The 22,629-nt window shown below is 38.6% G+C and overlaps 1 protein-coding gene across 3 annotated transcripts in view; it reads right to left on the reverse strand.

Moving 5' to 3' along the window:
* Positions 1 to 1,321: 1,321 nt before the first annotated feature.
* The window catches only part of KIF13A (kinesin family member 13A), a 113,224-nt gene continuing 91,916 nt past the window's right edge, over positions 1,322 to 22,629 (reverse strand). For 2 of the 3 annotated variants that reach the window (XM_074899731.1, XM_074899730.1), the window contains 13 exons: positions 21,335 to 21,434; positions 21,118 to 21,244; positions 20,027 to 20,082; positions 18,666 to 18,790; positions 17,482 to 17,658; positions 16,148 to 16,240; positions 15,152 to 15,304; positions 14,664 to 14,741; positions 14,074 to 14,121; positions 13,533 to 13,644; positions 12,519 to 12,670; positions 3,173 to 4,280; positions 1,322 to 2,308 (listed from right to left, as the gene is read on the reverse strand). In XM_074899731.1, coding sequence (XP_074755832.1) covers positions 2,022 to 2,308; positions 3,173 to 4,280; positions 12,519 to 12,670; positions 13,533 to 13,644; positions 14,074 to 14,121; positions 14,664 to 14,741; positions 15,152 to 15,304; positions 16,148 to 16,240; positions 17,482 to 17,658; positions 18,666 to 18,790; positions 20,027 to 20,082; positions 21,118 to 21,244; positions 21,335 to 21,434 — 2,616 coding nt within the window. In that variant the 3' untranslated portion in view covers positions 1,322 to 2,021. Of the gene's footprint in view, positions 2,309 to 3,172; positions 4,281 to 11,879; positions 11,985 to 12,518; positions 12,671 to 13,532; positions 13,645 to 14,073; positions 14,122 to 14,663; positions 14,742 to 15,151; positions 15,305 to 16,147; positions 16,241 to 17,481; positions 17,659 to 18,665; positions 18,791 to 20,026; positions 20,083 to 21,117; positions 21,245 to 21,334; positions 21,435 to 22,629 lie in introns of all 3 variants that reach the window. The other variant, XM_074899732.1, reaches the window with a different exon arrangement.

Here is a 22,629-nt window from a genome sequence, read left to right on the forward strand (position 1 = left end):
CATCAGCTTTCAAAATTGTTTACAGTGGCCTTCGACAAATATGCAAATGTGCGCGCACACACACACACACGTATTTTCTAAAAAGCATTATAAAAAGATTAAAGTGATATCTAAAATGAACTTGAAGCCTCCAGTGTTGGGTGTAGGTACCTGGTCCTGCTCTAGGATCATCTGTGCCTGATAAAATACCTCTGCATAAAGTGTTTTTTCTATTATGGTAATTTCTTCCAGCAGAAATATCATTAATGCAGTGAGAGCAACTCTAGGTGGGCACCAGAAGTGTAAAGTGTTCTGCAAAGATATTCATTTCACCAAAATCAAGTGACACATAAGAATCCAGTCTCAGAGGAGCCAAAAGCTATGTCAAGGGCTAGTGCACAAAACTTTGCAGCCCCAGCTTTCACCACCCCACCACCCCCCCAGCAGCCAACTGCGTTGTACTCAGCTGAGGCACTGACATATTTAGCAATGAGTCTGTCTTGTCCATCTTCCAGGAACTTGTCCCGTCTGCCCTTGACCCACATAACGCCATTCTCTGGCAGGAGGTCTCCAGCTCCACTCCCCCTCCTGTGAAGGATGGGGAAGGCAGCAGGTGAGGAACACATATCCACAGGGGCTTGCATGAACCGGCCAGTGTTAAAACAGGTTAATACCATCCAGTCTTCCACTGCAATTGTATTGTCCTTCAGCATTTTTAAAAAAGTACTTTGCATCTGAGCACCATCAGCTAGAAACAGCTTACTATTTCACCATGAAACCTAACTGTACCAAATACAAGCAAAACATTATTTTTTTTTTAAATCCCAAGTAAACAGTCTGTATTCTAACACACAATAGGTCTGTACCAATTAAATACAGTATGGCAGTATATAAATTACAGTTCTTTACAGTAAATAGTAAAATACAAGAGTCCGCTTACTGTACACAACAATCAAAGAAAGAACAGCAGCTTTTCAGTAAGGTCCCAGGTATCTCAATCATTCACTTGCTAAGGAACAAAGAAGAACAGATACAGCAGGCCATTCACTTCACTCATTTTTTACCATGTTACTTTACAAGTATCCAGAATGCTTGTACAGGCATCTACAGTATCTACAGGTGGAACAACCTTCTTAGGAATTCATGAGCACCAGACATAAATCCCTCCATCATTCCCATTATTAAAATAAACTTTACAGGTTAAAATTACTTTAGCAGGTTCTATTTCATCTTGATAATAACCAGCAAGTAACAAGTGCAAAGTTTGCAGTCGTGATGCATTTACTGCTTCTTTGTTTCCCCATTCCCCCCCCCCCGCCAAGCAAACCCCCCACCCCACATGTTGTCCTCTCATGCCCTTGCAGTAATACTGTTTCTGCAGTCAAACTGCCCGGCTGGCTTATGCTAACATATGAAATGCCAGACATAGAGCTTCAGGCATTGTTAGTCATTTCAATCCAATGCCAAGTCAGCACAGTGGCAGGCCTCTAGGAAGACAAAAAATACGAAGCAGTTGGATATTTCAGTGTGCTTAAACACAGAACATAAGGCTGCACGGTGCCCAGTGACTAAAAGAACCATGGCACCAAGTTATCAGTTAAAACATTTACAATAGAAAGATATAAACAGCAAATGTGTCAGTCTAAAACAAGTTCTTTGGTAATTAAGAACAGCAAACCGTAGCTTTTTTTTCCAAATACGGATTTGTATCCTGTTTTTTTCTCAATAAAATATTTTTTGTTGTTTAAAATATATCTCCCAAGTTGTTGCGTAACAAATAGTCCAGTACCTCAGTTATCTACAAATCAGCTTTTACTGTATTTTAGTGTGCAGCCGTATCTGCCCACTGGCAGACAAACTATAGATACACATTCATATATATATATATAATATATATATTATTTATAAAAAATTAGAGAATTAAGTCAAGGACTCTAGGGAATACACATTCCGTATGGACAGATTAAAATGTACAATAGCTTCAAAAATCCATAAAGTTTTCTACACAGTGATGCGTGTAGTAAGTGCAAAAATACTGCAGTTTAGTTAATCCAAGATTTCCTGTTTTCCTGTTTCCTAGAAAAAGCAGAAGCCGCTGCATCTCCCGAATGGCAGAGGACTTCTCCTCCTGATTTAGGAGTGGATGACGAACTTTGAAGCATGGAATTTTTCCGTTTCTCTGAAGCAGAAGATGCCTGAGACCGTGAAGTGCTACTCCATTTCCTTGAAGAAGCTGATGCTTTGCTGAGGCGCCCAGGACGAACAAAGACACCATGTCGTGGTTTGCAGTGGAAGTACTCTCTGCCTTTTACAGTTCCATCGTGCTTCCCTTCAATGAAAATAAATGCACAGAATTAGTTGTTGGTACTTCCATTAGCACATACGACTGTAGCACTGAAGTGTTTGATGACTTTGGTTATATGTCAAACAGCCAAGATTTTTAATGCTGAGTGATGAAGCCAGCTTATACCATACACTAGGGAGAACAAAGCCTGGAAAGGACAGCTTGAATTGTGACCAAAAAGATCATTTCCTAAAATATTACTTTGTTAAATAACAGTTTAAAAAGTGAGACATTTCTTCATTTTACAAAATAAACTATCATCAACTGCTTACAAAGCTTAGAATTTAGCTGCCAGAGAAACTTCTAGTATCAATGTTACTATCTATTAAACTCCTAAACCCCTCATATTTTTAAATGACCTGAAGCATTTCTGCAGTCTTGCAGAGTATTGACTTTCTGACCCCACTGGACTGAAGTTAAAGAAAAACCTGTGCTCTGTAATTAACCTTCCCCCCTGGGGTGAGGGGGGAAGTATCTGAAAGCTACAGACAGCAAACCTATTTGATAAATGATGTCCATTGTTAGTACTGCCCACAAACATGCATGTGCATTTTTTAAAAATCTACCAACTTTAGGCTTTGCTTGTTTTTTCCGATCTATAAAAATAGATGGGTACCAATCAGAACTACCACAATGCACAAAAGCATTATTCTGCATGAAGCGAGAAGAATAGGGCTTTAAGACAGTTAAAAATTAGCAAAGCATTCCTATAAATCTGGGTGTATCAGATTCCAAGTCTATATGAAATTAGAGGTATTTCCCAAGACTTAACAGCATATGATTGTAGTTTAACTTTAAAAAATAGATCACATTAACTGCACAGATAACCCTGCCCATATTTAGTCTTACCCAGCTGAACATTTAGTTCAACTCCAACCCAGATTCCAGCAGAAAAATCCACCGTTCCAACGTATCTCACTGTGCCCATCTTATTACTTCCAACACAGACTTGTTCACCCACTGCCACCCAGCTAGGCAAGACGTGGGCTTGATCTGCAGAAGCACCTTCTTCACCCTCAGAACCATCCAAGTGGTCCTTCCCGATAAAATCATCTACAGAAGTATCAGGGTAAGTCTCACAGTCTGAAGTCTCTTTTACCAGAACAGGACACAAAGGGCTTTCCCCAGCGTCTGCAAGCCGGTCGCCAGCTGCTGCTGCTGCTGCAGAACCCACTTGGCCCACGCAAGGGCTTTGCTCCTTGTCAGCGCCTCGGGGTAGCTCCGAGGAACTCACTCCATTAGAGGACACGAGGGAACACAACTGCGGAGCTGTCGAATGGTCAAAGTCCTTTCCATCTTCGACGCCCATGAACTCTGTAAAGGAGTGATCTTCCAGAATGTCTGTCATGTGCTCAACTGTTGCTTCACGCGCTGAAAATTTAATTGCATGACAGGTATTTTTGCCATCCGAGGAACTTAGAGCTGAAAATGATCCAGCTCTGGGTAACTGCTGAGAGTGTGTGTCAGCGGCATCGAGGGACAGTGGTACTTGTTCTGTTAAGGCACTGTTTTCTTTCAGTGGTAACACAGGTAACTTTTCCCTCACTACCTCCTTTTCTGACTCTCGACATTCCTTGTTTGAAGACCTTGCATCATGTGCAAGAGCAGATCCTGAGGGATCATTAGAGTCCAGCTCCTTTGTGTGACTGGCTAGCTGGTCTGTGCTATCACTACAGGGAACAAGCATGTCAGACAGGGTAGCATTAGAGGCACTGTGGGAAAAGTAGCCACTAGTAATACTGCTAGTGGTGGGGCTGCGGGATACCTCTTTCTCAAGAACACGGGAACTCATGAAGTCTGATTTAGAAGAAAACCATTCCCTGTTCTCCAGGCTAGCATTGTAAACACTGAAGTCAGCAAACTCCTCCGGTACGTAAGGGCGGAAATTTCGAAAACTTTGTGGACTTATCAGCTTCTTATTAATGGCCTCCAACTCACTGTCTTCCTCCTCGGAGTCCTGCAAAAGAAGAAAGAGTTGCATGGGATTTGGAAGCTATGACAGTAAAGTTTTCAAAATAGAAATCAATCTTCCTCAATTTTTTTTTTCTTTCTGAATGTGGAGAAACGTATACCTTTAAAATTCTTTAACTGAAGAATGGAAGAGAGCTCTGAAAAGAGCTGCTGGGAACATGTCCTGTCTCATATTAAGCTATTCCATTTTCAGAAAATAAAAGATAAATTCTAAACAGTTCAGAAAATATGAAGCAATGAAGTTTGGCATAAGGAAAGCTCACAACGTGATAAAGTTCTATGTTTACATATTTTCATCATACTCCTTTTTTAGAAGTCATGTATTATAAACTTTTATTTTCCCATGATTTAGACTAATTAAACCTATTGAAGATATTCTATAGAGCTAACTGGCCACCTAACAAGATAACATAAACATGAATTGGAAAGTCTCCACTGCAATAATGATTATTAAAAACTATCCCGCATAACGGGATTTTCTATTAATCTGATACCAGTGAGGCTGAATAATTTTGCTTATACCCAGCTATCACACCTGAACACATTCTCAATGTTTGAAAATAAAGGCAAAAGGATCAAATATTATAGAGAACCTTCAAGGAAGCATTTGTGTGCAAATGGTGTCTGGAGGGAAATAAGTCTCACTAATCAACCCGGCAGACTTTGGAGGCAGCTCCCTGAATTTCCCTTTGATAACGAGTGGTGATGCACGGTGAACACCCCACAAACGTGGCTTTCACAGAGCCCAGCTGAAGTTGAGGACTTTAGTCTGTCAAGACACATCTGAGAAAAACCCCAGCAACACAGTTGTGCTCCCGCCACATATAAAATACTGCAGGCAAAACTCTAAATGGATGCTTTTTTAATACTTCATTTTTCATATAAATATATGTCTTTCTTTATACACATATAAACATATGTATATATACATACATATATCTATGTGTACACATATATATGTTAAAAATGGTTAGTTTACAGCAAATTCATATTAGAAAGAATAATATTTTCAGGAAAATGAAAACTGCTTTAGTACTTAAAAGTTTAGAGGAACTCAAGCATCTATTATTTCTCTATTCCTTTGTCTGCATCATGGATTTCAACTACTGATCAAGGCAGATCCTGTGTGGTATCTAAAATAGTTCAATGCTTTCAGACACCTGCCACGAATCACCCATGGAAAAAGAACAGCACAATATTTAATCAGATGACCAATGCACTGAGAACCAATACATCAAGCTTAAGATAAACATAATCAGATGACCAATGCACTGAGAACCAATATACATCAAGTTTAAGATAAACATCCTCTGTAAAATGTTCTCCTATATTTCATAACAACCAAGATTGCTCAGATAACTTCTTGCAACACAGCTTCAAATACACAGACAGCAAACAGGTTTGTTCAGTTTGCACATGTCAGAATAATCAAAGAATTGTTCAGGTTGGAAAGCACCTCTTGGGGTCATTTAGTCCAAAACCCCCTGTCTTGGTTTAAACCTGGCTGGCAGCCAAACACCACACAGCCCCTTGATCACCCTCCCCCTCCCAGGAGCTACTAAGAAGAAAAATTAACTCTATCCCAGCCAAAACCAGAACTGACTGCCAGAGCAGACTGTTCAGGACTGTGTTCAGTTGGGTGCATTCTGAGATCTCCAAGGATGGAGACTCTATAACCCCTCTGCACAACCCATTCCTATGTTTGGCCACCCTCACAGTAAAAAAAAGAGAAAGCGTTTTCTTTTGTTCAGATGGAATCTTGTGTGCTTTAATTTGTGTCCGGTGCCTCACGTCCTGTCACTGGGCACTAGCGAGAAGGGTCTGCCTTGTCTTCACTCCCTCCCATCAGGTGTTGTCATGCGTTCATTAGATGCCCCTGAGCCTTGTCTCCTCCAGGCTGAACAGTCCCAGCTCTCCCTGACTCTCCTCATGTGTCAGATGATCCAAGCCATTAATCACCTTTGCAACCCTGCACCAGACTCACTTCAGGAAGTCCCCACCTTTCTTGTACTGGGCAGCCCAGAACCAGCCCCAGTACTCCAGATACAGCCTCACTAGTGCCGAGTAGAGAGCAAGGATCACCTCCTTCAACCTGCTGGAAATGTCCAATGTATTGTTGGGTCTTCTCTGCTGCAAGGACACACTGCTGACTCATGGCCAGCTTGGTGTCCATGAGGATCTCAAGTACTTCTAGGGAAAGCTGCTTTCCAGCCCATCAGCCCCCAACATATATTGGTGCCTGGCGTTATTTCTCCACAGATGCAAGACCTGGCATTTCCCCTTGTTGAACTTTGTGAGATTCCTCTTGGGACATTTCTCCAACTTGTGGGGGTCCCTCTGAATAGTAGCACAACCCTCAGGTGTATCAGCACTTCTCCCAGTCTTATATAATCTGCAAACTTGCTGAGGGTGTGCTCTGTCCAATCATCCACATCATCATTTAAGGTGTTGATCTGTACTGGCCCCAGTATTGAGCCCTGGAGTACACAGCTTGTTACCAGCCTCCAACAGGACTTTGCACCTCTGATCACAACCCTCTGTGCCCAGTCGTTCAACCAGTTTCAAATCCACTTCACTGTCCACCTATCTAACCTGTACTTTGTCAGCCCATTTATGATGATGTTATAGGAGATAGTGACAAAGGCTTTATGTACTAGAGTCAAGGTAATCAACATCCTCTGCTCTCTCCTCATCCACCAAGCTAGTCACCTTATAGTAGAAGGCAACTGAGGCTGGTCAAGCATGATCTCCCCTTTGTAAATCCATGCTGACTACTCCCAAGCACCTTCTTATTCCTCATGGGTTTGGAAATGCTTTCTAGGAGGATTTTTGCTGTCATCTTCCCAGAGACAGAGGTGAGGCTGATCAGTTTGTAGTTAGCTGAATCTTTCTTCTTTGTTCTTCTTGAAGATAGGAGTGATATTTGCTCTTCGGTCTTCAGGTACCTCTCCCAATTGCTATGACATTCAAAGATAATTGAGAGTGGCCTTACAATAACATCAGCCAGCTCCCTCAGCAATCATGGGTATGTTTACTTCAACAAACATGCAGTTTGTTTCAGTGCTCCCTAACCTGTTAGTCCTCTATCAAAGGTAAGTCTTCTTTGTTCCACACTTTCCCTTGGGTCTCAGGGGCTTGGGATTCCCGAAGGCTAGTTCTACAGATCAAGAATGAAGTAAAGAAGGCATTGAGTACATTGGCCTTCTCCAAGTCATTTTTGACCAGCTCCCCTGCCCCCTTGGGCAGTGCAATTATAAAACATCCTCATAGGTATATATTAGGAAGCACATGCTTATGTGACAAGGTCTTTCTCCTAACCTGGAGGTGGTTTCTTTTTTTCTCTAACTTTGCATTATTTTTTTTTTCCTAAAAAGAACTGTAACAGTGTTCTAAATTATTTCACTTTTCTTTTAGCCTGCATTTTTTGAAGTTATCACTACTCACTATGACCCTTGTCTCATTTTCCTTTCAACCATGTTCACGCTCATAGCAGATATAATTTAGTCACAATGTTCATGCAGAATGGCCTCTTAAGCCAACCAAGATTTCCACTGATATTAAATGTTTGTTGGTAGAGCAATCAGTATCTGAAGAAAAAAAATGCCTCTTCTTGTTTTAAGTGTATCTGACAAATCCAATCAGATTTCAAATTATTAATATTTGCTCAAATAAAGGCTTGGCATCCTTTGCTTACTAGTTTTTAAAGCTCTGCTTCAAAGTTATTTCGCATAGAGAATTTGGATGAGGACTTTATTTTGCAATTATTTATTTCTCTTCAGAGGAGCAATAGTGTTATGAAATGCCACATAAGACTACTGAAAATTATTTACATTACCTCCTTGAATCTGAAATCTACAGGTAGTACCTTTAAAAGTAAAGGACAAAACTCATATCCACTTCATTGAGACTGTGAATACCCTTCCAAGCACTAAAGCATTATGCAAAGTACCTTTTTTGCACATTGGAGTATACTTGTTGCTTGTCTCTGTGGGACCTTTTCTCAATTATTTGACTTAATCCTTTCCTTTCACCCTTATTACTTATGCAAAAGTGTTGTTCTATGCAGAAACTTGTAGTTTGTTTTTAAAATATTACAAACTCTGGTGTTTATCAAATACAGTAGGTTTAAGATATTATATGAACTCCAAATGGCTTAGCATTTCATGAAGGATTTATAGTTGATAATAACTAAACATCCACTTGAAACCAAAAGGCCTTTTTATAACAGAGTTCTTTGTTTCTCCTTCAAATCCTGCAAGATTCCTCATTTGACTGAAAAAAATCCTAGTACACACAGGGTTCCTGTTCAGAATCAGACTGGATAAGAGGCACTGTAACTCAGAAATGGCTCCACAGACACACAGCCATTGGTGATTTGATCAGGTCAAGTCAAACAAGTAACCACATTGTCAGCTGTGCATCATGTCAGTTATTTATCATTGTAAATACAAAAGCTAAGGGGCAGAGAAGCAGCCTTATTAGTAGAACATGGGTTGTGAAGAATGCTGCAAATAGGTGACGAGTCATCATCTTGTGACAGACAAAAGATGCCCCTTGTGAGGACAAAAAATGTTTCCTTTCAAAGCTCCTCTCTAGCTTCCCGATTGGGAAATTCCTGAAACAAAACTATTTCAGGGGTCTTCAAATTATTATGGATGTAAGATGTGGGCAAAAAAGAAGGAAACTACTTTGTACTGCTCGGGCTATTGGTAGAAATAAAGATAAATTTCCTTGAATCCTTGAAAAACTGGTAAAGAAACTGCAGCCGTTTCCCTGGAAATAATAGAAAGACTATAAAGAAAAACAGATTTAAGAACAGGTAACAGTAAGAATGTGCCAGCAAGAACTAAGAAGACAAGATTATACATCCAGATTTTCCAATAACAGAAGCAAAGTAAGCAGGAACACAGAGAAGCTTCTCTACACCTGCTTTGTAACAAACATACTGTGTAGTTAAAAGTTGAAGTGCCTGAGCTTTCAAATCCCTAAATTATACTTCTCAAGTAACCTCAAACATGCTAGTTCCCATTTTACTAATTTAAAAATCAGTAATACTTATTTAGTGGTTGCACCACTGGTGCTTCAGTTTTTATCGCTCGCTAGGAGGATTTGCTCTTAGGAAGAAAATTAACTCTATCCTAGCCAAGACCAGGACATCCTCCTTTGATGTATTAATTACAGGCAGTATTCAAATACACTCAGTATGAAAACATCATCTGACCGTAACATATTCCAGTGTACTCACATAAAATATAGAACATGCCCTGCTGCCATGCTGTTTTGAAATAGTTCCATATGCGTTTAATATTGCAAGTTACTGTCTGAAATGTTAGAATGAATGCTCTATTTCAGGCCAACTGAATAAAAATAATTTTTGTTAACTGCTTTTTTTTCCCCTTCCTTTGACAGATGTGTTTTGAATATTCAAGAAAAGAACAGATCCCAGAGAAACATGAGAAAAGGGCCAAACATCATTCTTACGCCTACTTAGATGCAGAACTTTAATCTAGTTAATATTACTAGCTTCCTGTATGTTTAGTCGCTTTACTTTTCTGGCATTTTTTACATGCTGTAAGATGCAAGTGAGCATGACACCTGAAGCAACATCAATCATCCAGTGATTAAGTAGAAGTATGAGACTCTGTACCCTAGAATGATCATTTACAGTATTGATTAATAATGTGAAAACTTCACTTCGAATCAGACAGAGAGGAGCAGACAGCTAAAGATTCATGTGGAGCTGTCACACTACCCTAGTGTAATCTCTGAATTTATTCTGAGAGCACTAATCATCCAAAAGTGTGAAATATATCCTCCAGCCTAGTTAAAACATAGACTTGCTCCAGCTTTGAAAAATGCAGGTCAGCCAGGGAAGCCTACATTTTACAAAGGCTTCTTTCATTAAAGAGATAAAAAACCACAGAAACCATCATTTGATAAACCCAATGCCATAAGCTGGCAGGTCTATGCAAAGCAGCCATCTTAACCTCCTCCCTACTAGTACCTGCTAGTTCTTGCCTGCCTCCCTGGTACCCACTCAAGTGTCTATAAGGTGATCAGACAGAGCAGTAGATCCAAATGAAACAGAACTCCACGGTAGTCTAGGCATCAACTGGATGGATCAGTTCCCTTAATCTGACTTAACTATGCAACTGAACCGAAAGCAAAACCAAACAAAAAGCATGTTGATGCAAAAGGGAGGAGTCAGTGCAAGGGTAGGAGCAAGCAGCTAAGAGTTGAACGAACAACTCTTTCCAGGGCCCTGTTGGCTACTGGTTTGCAGTGTTCAATTAATTAGTTCCATTCTAATGGGAAAAGCCTGGTGCAGGATGTTGCCCTTATCTAGCTCTGAAAGCTACTTATGTTTGGGAAGCAGCACAGGCAAATGCCTGGGTTAATTCAGGGCATGCGTGGGGTGGGACCCTGTTTTTACTCAAGGCATTAAAAGTTACTATGGCAAAATTTGTAACAATTTAGTTTCCAAGGATGTTTTTCAACCCACTAGAAGACTTTGTCTCCAAACATCTTCATGCTATTTGTATCAGTGACTCTATGTGAATCACCATGTCAACTACCTCATGGAAAATTAACATGATTGAGAATAAAACAGCTGCTGCACGAAACCAGCAGCCAAGCTTCCAATACACATACCAGAACACTCAGGATACTTTGGTATAACAACCTACAAAACAGTACTAGAAATCCAGACCAGATCTTTTAATGGCTTAGCTATATGGTAGAAATGAAAGTAACTTTTGACTAGGAAGAATCCATCACTAGGCACTCTGTGATAAGAGAGGCTTATAACACTTATGGGAAATAATTTGAAGGTTCTGAATTTTAAATCTAAAGCTCCGATTAAAGCAAGTATTTACAGCCATGACTCACAGCCCAAAACCCAAGTCCATCACACAGCAAGAAATGGTTATACACCTTCTGTTGAAGCAGCAGTGAGAAAAGAATTTGGCGAAGGTGAAGATTAAAATAAAAGCCCTCCACCTCAATTCACCGCCTGAATTATGAAGACAGGCTGCAGGTTAATTAAGAGCGGCAATCTTATTTTAGTCATACTACTACCACATCAGGCAACGAGAAGCTTTTTATAGTGTACCCACACCTAAATGCATGGTTACTTACACCAAATGGGATCATTCCATTTACTCTGGGGTATAGTCACAAAATCTGGGTAACATACAAGGTATATTAGAGTGACAACAACATGGTCCACTAAACCACCCTTTAATTGATCATTTGTACCCTGTAAAAAGTAAAGTTTCCCCTCTCCCACCCACCCTATAAGACAAATCACATATGAATATTAAAAAAAAAACACAAAGAAAGACTCCAAAACAAACAAAAAAACCTGGAACACAAAACCCCAACTGAGTTAGTTCCAATAACAGATTGCATTTGCAAGCCAGGCAAGCAATTATTCATTATAACCATTAGTTAGAATCAATCACAAGTGATTATACTCACATTACACCTTTTTCCTGCTGCAGTAGCGTTAAGTGCCTTAAGTCCACCACCAAGTGGCCCTAAGCCCACCACCAAGCCTCGTAACAGAAACTGGTACAAAACTTACAATCTTTTCCTTATGTATGCTATTGCTTTCTACAGGCATGCTGCTGGCATTACTTCCTGAAGGCACAACACAGCCAGCACAATGCACCCGAGATGAAGGCATGCTCTGCAATAAGACACACAACACATCACACAAACCACAACTCTGACCACAGCGCTAAATGCATGCAAGTTAGAAAGGCATTAAGACACAATGAAAGTGAAACACCTGTGCTGCCCGTACATACATCAAAATTCAAGTTAATAGGTAAACTCATGCGCTCCTCCCAACAGTTTTAGGCTGAGGAATAAAGGTCAGAATTATAACCACCCTAGAACACTGCTTCACAGAATTACATTTTATCTATGAAAAAACATGTGAACATCTTGCTGCACCAAAAAAAAAATGCAGGTTCCTGTTACTTTAAAATAGAACAGAAGTATCCTGTAAAGAAGAATACTTACCAAGAACTGAAAAAACCCTCCAGTGTTTCAGGTAAAAAACACACCAAAACTCCACCACATGTAAAGAACAGCCTGACTAATTTTACCAGAGAACTGCAAAATTCTATTGAAACAGATGCATGCTTCAAATGATTCGCCAAGCATACAAAATCACTCAGTTTTCTTTAAAAAACCCCAGGTGGTTTTCAAAGATTACCTCTTGACTAAGCAGAGGTCGGCTTTCAAGCGGCGTCTTCCTTTTATGTTCCTCTTTCACTGGCATTAAGGGCTTGAAAAACTTTGGTGGCTGAGGAGAAAATGCTTTAAAAGGGCTGGCCATTAAAGCATGGGAATTCTCTGCTACAACACCTAGGTAAAAAAAGCAAAAATATGGTCAAGAGATGAAGAACTGAAATACAGTAAGAGCATAATTCAAAATAACTGAAGGTTAAGCCATGCATTTGGCAAGCTGCTGGTTATAGAAAAATGTCAGTATTTTTAGTATTCAACCACTGGCCCAAGCATGAGATAATACGTTGCTCAACAAGAGGAGATTATGCCCTCTGAGAAGTCCTGAAACAGAAGGGAAGCAGACAATAGCAGTATTTGCACCCTCCATTCCAAGGCTCCAATATTTCTCCTTTTCATCTCCAGCATAAAAACAGTGGGAAATGTCATTGAAACTGGAACTGACAGCTCTTTGCTTCCTGTGCCTCACCTGACCTCTACACACAAGACTGCAATTCTGCCCTGGAACCAGGACCAGGATGATCAAAAAAGAAATTACAAGCAAGGAAGCAATGAATAAAGTCTCAGTCCCACTTTATTGCAGCAGTACCTCCACCTCTATTGCCTGGTCAAGAAAAGCACGTTACAATTTGACCTGAAAAAAAATAGGCACCTGTGACACACTGGCACAGCAAAGCAAATATCCAAATAATGTAAAGAACCTGCAAAAGGACCTTCCCACTTTAACAAAAGCATCTTCATTTTCAAATTTATAAAATAACAGCACAACTTTTTTGGGTTTTTGGACACTCCCAACTTCCCACCCTTTCCTGGATGTCTTCATGCATTTCTCTCCTACTTCCAGATTATGTTTAGCTGCCAAAGCAAGAAGCTGGATAATGCATTTAGCAAGAAAAGGGCACTGAGAATTTAATTTTTGGTTTAATGCAGTCATTAAAAACAACACACACACTGTCGTTATGTATATACTTTAAAGTCTTACCACTGCCATCTTTGCTCTTGCGAGGTGACTCCCTGGGTAAAGTACCATAGCATGACACATCTTGGTAACTGGAAGAACAGTCAGATATATCTAGGTGACTTTCAGACCAACCCTAAGAAATAAAAATACATAAATATGCATGCTGATACAGGCAAACATGAAAAAATAGCAGGTAAACTCAAATGTAGGTTATTAAAAAACCACAAACGAAGGAATGGCAAGTCACTGATTTAAAACAATTTTCTGTCTCACACAAACGGATTGTTTAGAAGCTTATTAACTTTTCAGTGAAGTATATTGTTTTGATATAAGCTCCCCCTTCTTAAATATCTGTTTCTACAATTCTAATATGAAGAGCAGAGAATGACAAGAAGGTTTAATTCAAGATAATGCATAATTAGTGCAGAATTTTGAAGATATATTATGTAAGCACACCATTAAAAATACTGATTTCCTATTTTTTTTCAATTCTCAAATACATCTTGCAAAGAGGATTTAAAAAATCTGAGAATGTGCTCCATTTTTTGTTACATTTACATACCTTATCATCTTCGTCACAGGCAGAAAGATCTAGTCGGCTACAGGATACCTATAGAACACCAACAGGCAGAATGATGAAATGCCTACCTTTTATTTATAAAATATAATACCTTGAAGAAATACTATGATCATTTAGTCCTAGCAACTTTTCTGTTATCTCTTTTCAGATAAGATTATTTATAAAGAGAGCTATGTTTGTGCTGTGCAAGTGGGTGATAGAACACATAAAATGCACACAAAATGGAAACTATCCCTTACACTATGAAAGAAGTTAAAGGGACTTTGAAGTAAAAGTCATCTGAATGAAGGCAGCTGTCTAAACTACTTCCAAAACAAATATCCTTACAAAAGGAGAAGAGTTTCAACCAAGCCTCCCACTTCCCTGTCAACTTTGTTATCTCCTAGGATGGACAGTTGCGGGGAGGGGTTTCGAGCAACTCAATTTTCATTCATGACAACTTTCCTCCGTGTTGGTTAGTCCTAACTCAGAATAATCATTACCATACCATGTTGTGCAAGCGTTACATCAACACGCAAACAGCACCCCCTGCCCCATTAGTACTAATTCACCAGAGGATAAAGGGTCCTTACATTGTGGACATTTGGAGTGCTAATGCTTCTGCGGATGTTCCTCGCTTTGGTGGAGAGTGCCTCTTTGACTGTGACTGCCTACATAAAGAGGAGAACACATTAAAAACAATGCCATGATCTCCTCATAAGAAATGATCCAGCAGGATAGAAATTTTCAGTGTGGCTAACAAGAGCAAACAGGGCTTGCATTGGCTAGTCTTAATTTGCACACACTACCACCAAAATTTGTATCTGAAATTCATTCTTTGGCCTTTGCCTGTTCAGGTTCTGTGTACTACACCACTGCTGGCTATAGTTACTAGACCTACCACTACTGGAATTCTGTGTTTCACAGAAGTAACTTAGTCTTACATTTACCTATCCCATATTCTCTAAAAAAACCCCCAAACTAAAAAACAACCAACACTTAATATTTTTAAAAGATCAATCATCTCTACTTGAATTTTCATAATCCAGTTCAAAAGGTACCAGAAGTGCCTTTTCCTTGCCTGTCTCAGTCGTTCAAGGCTCAAAATGTTCTCCACTTGCAGCACACCACGTGTGTATTTTTCAATGTACGTTTCACCATCGGATGTGCCCTCATTCTCACTCCTTGCAGCCATCAGCGCTAAGGTCTCACGATCCTCAATTTCTTCTGTAGCCTAAACGGCAAGTTACACTATTGAAGTTTTTAAAAATCAAAGTATTTTTAAAATGTATTAATCCACTTCTTCAGACATGTCAATCCAGAAATCAGTTTGAATCAATAATCCTTAACTGGTAATCCTTATTATAATCAGTGATCCAGGACTTTTCAATACAGGTGTAAATGATGCTGAACTAAGAAAAGGTCATGCCTGAGAGAAGTTTTGCACATTTGCTGTCATCAGTGTACTTCTAGAAATAAGGCATATATAACCTGAAATTGTATATGTTAGCAATTAACTGATGACAACTTCCTAAGCAAGGAAATGTAACTTCCTTCTCAAATCTTAAATATTCTGTGTGTTTCCCCAGAGTTTAAATTTTAAGTACTACCACGCAAAAGTGACAATAACATGGCAACAGGAGTAATTACATTTTAATTTGTCCAGTCTGTTTACCTTTACAATAAATTTTATAGTAGATTTACAACTTGTACAAGCTTTTTCTATAAAAAAAGCAATTTGTATTTCTGCAAACTCATTTTCCCAGCTATTGTTTTCACTGACCTGAACACACTTCCAAGTATGCTCTATATTCTCTCTGTAGACGCTAATATGATTTCAAAAGTAGCTCTACAAGAACTCAGTTAAACACAATAGAAGAGAAAATAAAATCCCTACAATTTTCAACTGTTTAAAGATAAACATGATCTCACCAGTGAACTTCAGGATATACACTTTGGCAAGCTGCCTCCTCTTAGCAAAGCAGGACATTTACTTCCCAATCAGTATCACCCACTGCAGTAGGTCATTCTTCTGTTCCTTTCAGTGAATTTACCAGAGAAATATGGTGTAATTTACCTTTGGTATATTGGATACTATTTCATAGGTCACTCCACAGGCATAATATATATTTTTCAAGGATATTCTCCTTTTCAGGCTCTGGGTAAAACTCTAGAAACAAAATAATTTTCAGTTATTGTTTTGACAATGGTTATTCATTACATTCTAAAAAATAAAAGGTCAAAATGGAAAAATTTGTTTTATCACAAAAGCACACTTTCCAGGACCGTAAGTTCCTTTTTAGAATTAAAGGCTGTGTTCAGTATACAACGCTACTAAGTTCAATCAGTAACATCTTCCTCTCTTTGTGCACTGACACTCTACCCTCACATAGTAACTTGTAACTACTGTGGCTGTAAGAAGTCTCTGATATACAGATACCAGTATTTCTCATTTTGTCAGCCACCTGTCCAACAGGTACAAAATTCCATTTACAATAGCAAAGCATAACTCTGCTATCTAGCCCTAACTGAAAGAGTAACTAGTTTTCACTGTTGTAATCACAAAATTAGCATGCTTCATTGTCAGGTTAGCTAGCCCTTACATTACTAACTGTAAACTTAACTTTCATCCAATAAGGCATTTTAGACAAAACTAACAAAGGACAGTACAACAAATACAAAAAGACACAGAATTCAGCTGCTTAGTAACTTGCTTAATAGTACAACAGCTGTTTTGTGCTCCTCCCCCCACTGCACTGAAAAATCTGAAGCAATTCTAAAATATGCTCTTGATCTCAATCATCTGGGAAACAGAAAGGAACCTGATTTCAGAGACTCTCATTGTCTAAACCCATGAAGCAGCAAAGCAAGGGGAACAGCAACCACTCTTGCGGCCAAAGTAAATGCCCTATCTGCGATCATCAGGTAAAAGTGGGTAGAGAATGTACACATTTGGGTAATGGTGTGAAAAAAGCCTAGGTTTTTTTACAGAGGAAGTAGCAAAGAGAAAGAAAAAAGCTATGCTGTGTTTACACTGGACATCTGAAGGTGCCGAAGATGCTTTCAGGAATAGAGTGGTCACAGTGACCCTATATTAGATACGCTACTGCAAACTTCTCTGAATCAAAGAACATTTCAAGTTGTACAGGCAAGAAGGTAAACTCCTTTTTTGTTACAAAAGTAGCACCTGTTACACTCTGAACCAAATCAAGTAGAAAAAAAGCACAGTTCAAAAGGATACACCAGAAGTGCACAGCTTCACTAAACCTGTAATAATCTGGTTTTCATTTGTCTTAAGTATTGGAGGGACCAAACTTACCTAAAACGAAGCAAGGAGCTAAGAAAACACATTCATAAAATCAAGGATATCAAACAAAATCAATAATAATAAAATAATATATAGCTTCTTACCTGCTTGTTATAAATATTGGCTGCAATCCTTTTGCGTAATACCAGTTCCATTGCAGCAGGATGGCTGAGCTGCACAGTAGTCTTCACTATCAAGTAAATTCTCTCGTTTTGAGGAGTTACCCTATTCAGATGCACTGAATCATGGACAGAAGAGTCCCAAGCAGCAGTGGCTGAAACCTATGCAGACAAATAAAGTGGAGGAAAGAAAAGAAAAATCAAAGATTCAATTACTTTAACAACAGGTATAATGTGCAATGATTTAACATGAAGTAAAACAATTCTTTAATGAAAGAAAAATAAGCTTCACTGAACAAAGTGGAGTCAAATCTCCTTTTCATAGTAAGGAATTTATCAGAAGCAGCACAGTAGAAGTGTTAAGATTTTGGGGGAAAACAACTGTGAGCACAATCCCTGCACTGTGCAAACCCTGCAGCAAAAGGAAGTCTTCACACAGCTGGAGACAGAAAGGAAAGCAGAAACAAGGCTGGAGAAAGGAATACAAATCTTACTGCAACTCTATTAAAAGTTTATTAAATTCAATGTCAAATCTTCCATCTGTGTTGGATTAGATTATAATGGCCCATACAGAATAAACATGCTCCCATCCTGAAGAACATTTTTTTCCTTCCCCCTGCCTCCTTTCCCAGCTTCAGTGTTCCATTTATTCTGGAAATGGTCTCTTAAGCAATGGCCTAAGTTGGCACAGAACGTGGAAGAAAGGAGTTAAATTCCAAAAATCAATTCAGAACCATTCATTTCCAACAATTATTAAATTTTATATTAAAAAAGTAACTGTGTACTACAAAGGAAGAAGCTTTATTTAAATACTAAACTTTGCTTAGTGTGCACAATAAATGAAGTAGTTTGAAGAATCTGCAAGAGGAACGACGAAGGGGTGAGGAAAGAAGAAAAAGGGATTTTGAGTCAGGCAGCTGAATTATTGTTTTGCCTAGAAGAGCTAATACTTGTCACCTCTGAATTAAGGCAGAAGAGCTAACAAGTCGTATCATCTTAAATTCTAAATAAATAGGCCAGAAAACGAAGGCAGCACTAGATACAGATGGTACTTCTAAGACAGAAAGATAATAATAATGATTAAATACACACAAGTAGAAAATAAAACGTAAAAAGAAAGTGTTAACATAAGCTGCAGTTGTCAAGAAGGAGGCTTGCTAACAATTTACCTCATCATCACTGTGTTTTATGATCGGCAGATAAAAGAATGGACTCCCATGCTCCTTTGGTAGTATTGAGTTAACTCCTGATGCATGGGGACCTATAAGTTGTTCATTGGCACTGAGGTCATCAGCTAATGAAACAAACGTGCAAAGAATGAAAGAGTTTTATACCAAAGGATATTAATATATAGAGGCAAAGTTGTAATACAGTTCTACCCATATTTCATAATACATTTAATCCTAATTAATCTTATTATTATGCAATATTTTGAAAACTATTTCAACATACGAAAAAAGGGAAGTAAAACCAGGCCAAGACTCAGCCTGAACACATTCTCACGTAACCTAAATGGAATTCAAAACTATTTCTAGGTATTCATAATATTGACTTACCCAGCCAGAAATTTCTGATTTATCTACCTGCCAGCCTAACTAGCTCATCTCTTAATTAAATTACTTCTGATGTATCAGGGAATCTTTAAATTGAGAAAAGCAGTTCTGGCTATATTAGGCTTTTAGCTAAATAAAAAACGCACCTTGTGCAATCATCCATCAATCTGTTTAAATATCCTACTTGACCTACTATCTGCTAACATCTGCTGATAACGAAAAAGCAAGTAACATTCCTTGTGAGCACGGATGAAGGAAAGCGTGTATATAATTTTCCAAATGCAGCTATTAATGCGTTGCCTATGTCTAGCAGACTACAGGTGGTGGATGTGACGGGGCCTGTGGGATACTCCTCTGCTTTATGTCCAAATTTATACTTACAGACTTGCTTCCTAAATAGTCCTTAAATGCAGTGCTAACTAGTCTCTTGTTGCTTACAGTGTGTATCTGTATCTTAAGAATATATATCAACAGTCTTCTCACACTTAAATTAAATACCTTCAAAGGGAGAACATTTAGATTCTCTAACAAAACACTCATTATAGCCCTAACACACTCTTCATTAAACCAGTTCAAGACTCTACAGATAGCACAGTGGAAGGAGGTCTTAAAGCATTGGGACATTCTCCATCAGTGCTTTAAGGACAAGTGGATTTGCACATCGAAACATCTACAGGATTTTCTTATCTGCTGTTTGATTTAAACTAAGCTTGCCCTCTTACGCTATTTTCTGTTGTACAGCCTATCCCTGTATTCTATGTTCCCCAATTTTTATCTTTATTTTAAAATAGTTGGGCTTAATTATTCCAACATACAGAATCAGAAGAAAAAACATTTTACAAACCACACCAGACAGTGCCATTGCCAAGAGTTTTTTGATTTCTTAAAACATTTCAGATTCATTCTTCCATTTACAAGTTTATTGATCCAAACTAATCCCCCTCACTATAAATTTCTTAACTCCTGTTAGAACATACCGTTCAAATCAAGGAAGAGGACAGGTATATGTGTTTCCATTCCTGCAGGTGGAATCCTGAAACAAAACAAACTGCGATCAACAAGGAGGGCAAATTCACACCTCAGCTAATTTGGTCAAACAGATCTCCATTAACTGTAACCAATGACTAAAGCTGTCAACATTTTGATGGCTAATCTGAATGCTTATGTTGCACAGACAATACTTTGTTTATCTACATATGCAGCGAAACATAGTGCTTTGCCAAAACTTAGTTCACACCAGACAGCACCTTTCAGCTGCTGTGAAGATGAGTTTTAAACATCCTGCCCTGTTTCTTACAAAGTTAACGGGTTGTAGTCATTTTACACATAAAGGTTAGCAACCTTTCAAACAACTGGACATGTAACTACTGGCCAGGCACAGTTTTTCTATCAATACATACACCTTTAGCTATATGACCACAGCACACTTCAGGGAGATAAGGGGAAAAAACGTCAAGGTAAGAGTATCACTACATCATTCACCCAGTGAAGAAGAGGTATTATTATCGGAGACACCAGTGTACACTTGATTAGAGTCATATTTCTTGTCCATACTTTTCTGAATGCATTCCTCACTTTTGCATGTTAGTTCCAATGATCTTAGTTAAAACACAAATTTAAATGAAATTAAGATATTTTAGAAATTCAGATGAAACAGAAGAGAATACATCCTTTGAAATAGAATGTCTTCCCTCCTCACCCCTTATCAATGAAATTATCACATGTTCTACCACTCATTTTTGAACAACTCCTTTTCTGAAAGGAGTCAAACTACAGGGCAACTTTTTTCAAAATTTTGTAAAATTGTGAACTACTATGTTAAATTCAAAAGTGATTTTCAAACCTTGAAAGCTATCTCAATGCTACTTTATGTAATATGTTAACTAAGCAAACTTTTCTTACATTCAAATCAGCGCCTGATCTTCTAGCCTACTGACAGCTGAGTGTAATTTGTAGTACTAACATGAAAATGTAGAAAGCTCTAAAATATCCTCAGATTTTTTTACCTTGTAGTGTGCAATGTTCACATAGGAAAAACTAACCACTCCAGTGGTTTTTCTGAACCTACCAGTTTGCAGGGGCACCGGGAATTCCACTGCCTGGTGCTGGAACAAACACTGCATTCCTCTCTTCTGTCAACCCTACCCACTGTTCAACCAGCCGGGCTTCTCGTTCTATATCATCCTCGGATTTTTCTACAGTGAAAAAGATTAGATTATGTATGAGATACATTTTTTCATAGTATAGGGGATAAGTACTTATGACAGGGACTTTAAACTTCAAACCTTGTTTATTGCTGATCTTTTGAATCTGCTCATCCAAGTATTCTCTGCGTTTTATCAAGGCATCAGACCATCTTTCTCGTACACAGTTTAAATCTTCTTCCTAACAAGGAAAGAGAAAAGAACGTTATTAGACTATGTGGTTAAGATTAAAGGGCGGTGAGTTTGTGATAATTTCACTGGAATTGATACTAAACAGCTTGCATGATGCAGAAAACTTTTTTCCCCAAATGACATGCACACTGATTAAGTACCTCATCACCCATGAATGGAAGTTTATTTGTTTTCAAGTTTCAGATCCCAACAGGAGGAAGAGAAAATGTGATTGCCTCAGTTGCTGAACAGAATTATATACCGTAGGCTAATTACTCATAGAAGTGGCAATCAAACCTTTTAACACCATACGGAATAGGAAAAACAGATATCATAAGTTGATCGTAAGTTCTCCTGAAGATTAGACAGGTCAGTATGCCCTCAAACCTGCCCAAAATTCCGTTGCTAGCAGCTGCGATCAGTGCAATTAAAAGATTTCTCATGCAAACAAAACCCATCATGCAATCATGCTTTGTGGTATCACAGAAAATCTGCTTTGTTCTTCTCTGTGATATGTCAGGAAGCGCAGAAACAGCCCGCAAGAAGTTAGTACCTTAACTGATATTTTTGAAATTGCTGTAAAACTTAATACATTATCTTGAGGGGTGTCAGCATTCTCACCTAACTGGTTTTACTTCTGTAAGGTTGACTGTTAGGAATAAGTCTTCCATGTAGAAGTCTGAAATGTGTTTTACTTTTTTAGGCATTTCCTCTTCTGCCCTTTATCACCTTTTAAATGAATCTTCTGTTATACTGCCTAAACTGTGACTTATAATTATCACACAAAAAAATAGGCTCAAGGGGGTTTTTCTGTAGATAAAAAAAATTGCTTCACTGAAGCTTCTGTATTCTCCCCACTCACATATTCCCCTCTCACAAGCATTTCAGAAAACTACACAAACTTAGAAGGTTACGACGTTTTCTTTAGAAAACAAAGAAAAAATCCTATGCCATATAATTTGATTGGGAAAGATGCCTGCAGCTGCAGGTGGTTGTGCTTTTCCCTATGATATTACCTGAAAACTGTTTTCATTCTAAAGTTTCTAAGCTTTTATTCACAAAGCAATTCATGTAGCCAGTTAGGAGAGCTGACTGCTGCATACTAGAGAAGAGAGCACACTGCAAGAGTATAAAGTCACAAGATAAACTGAAACAGCAGTGTTTCATAGCCCAGGTAGCCTCATAAATGCACAGCACATATTTCA

Source organism: Athene noctua, chromosome 2, assembly GCF_965140245.1.
Source record: "Athene noctua chromosome 2, bAthNoc1.hap1.1, whole genome shotgun sequence".
Lineage (NCBI taxonomy): Eukaryota > Metazoa > Chordata > Aves > Strigiformes > Strigidae > Athene > Athene noctua.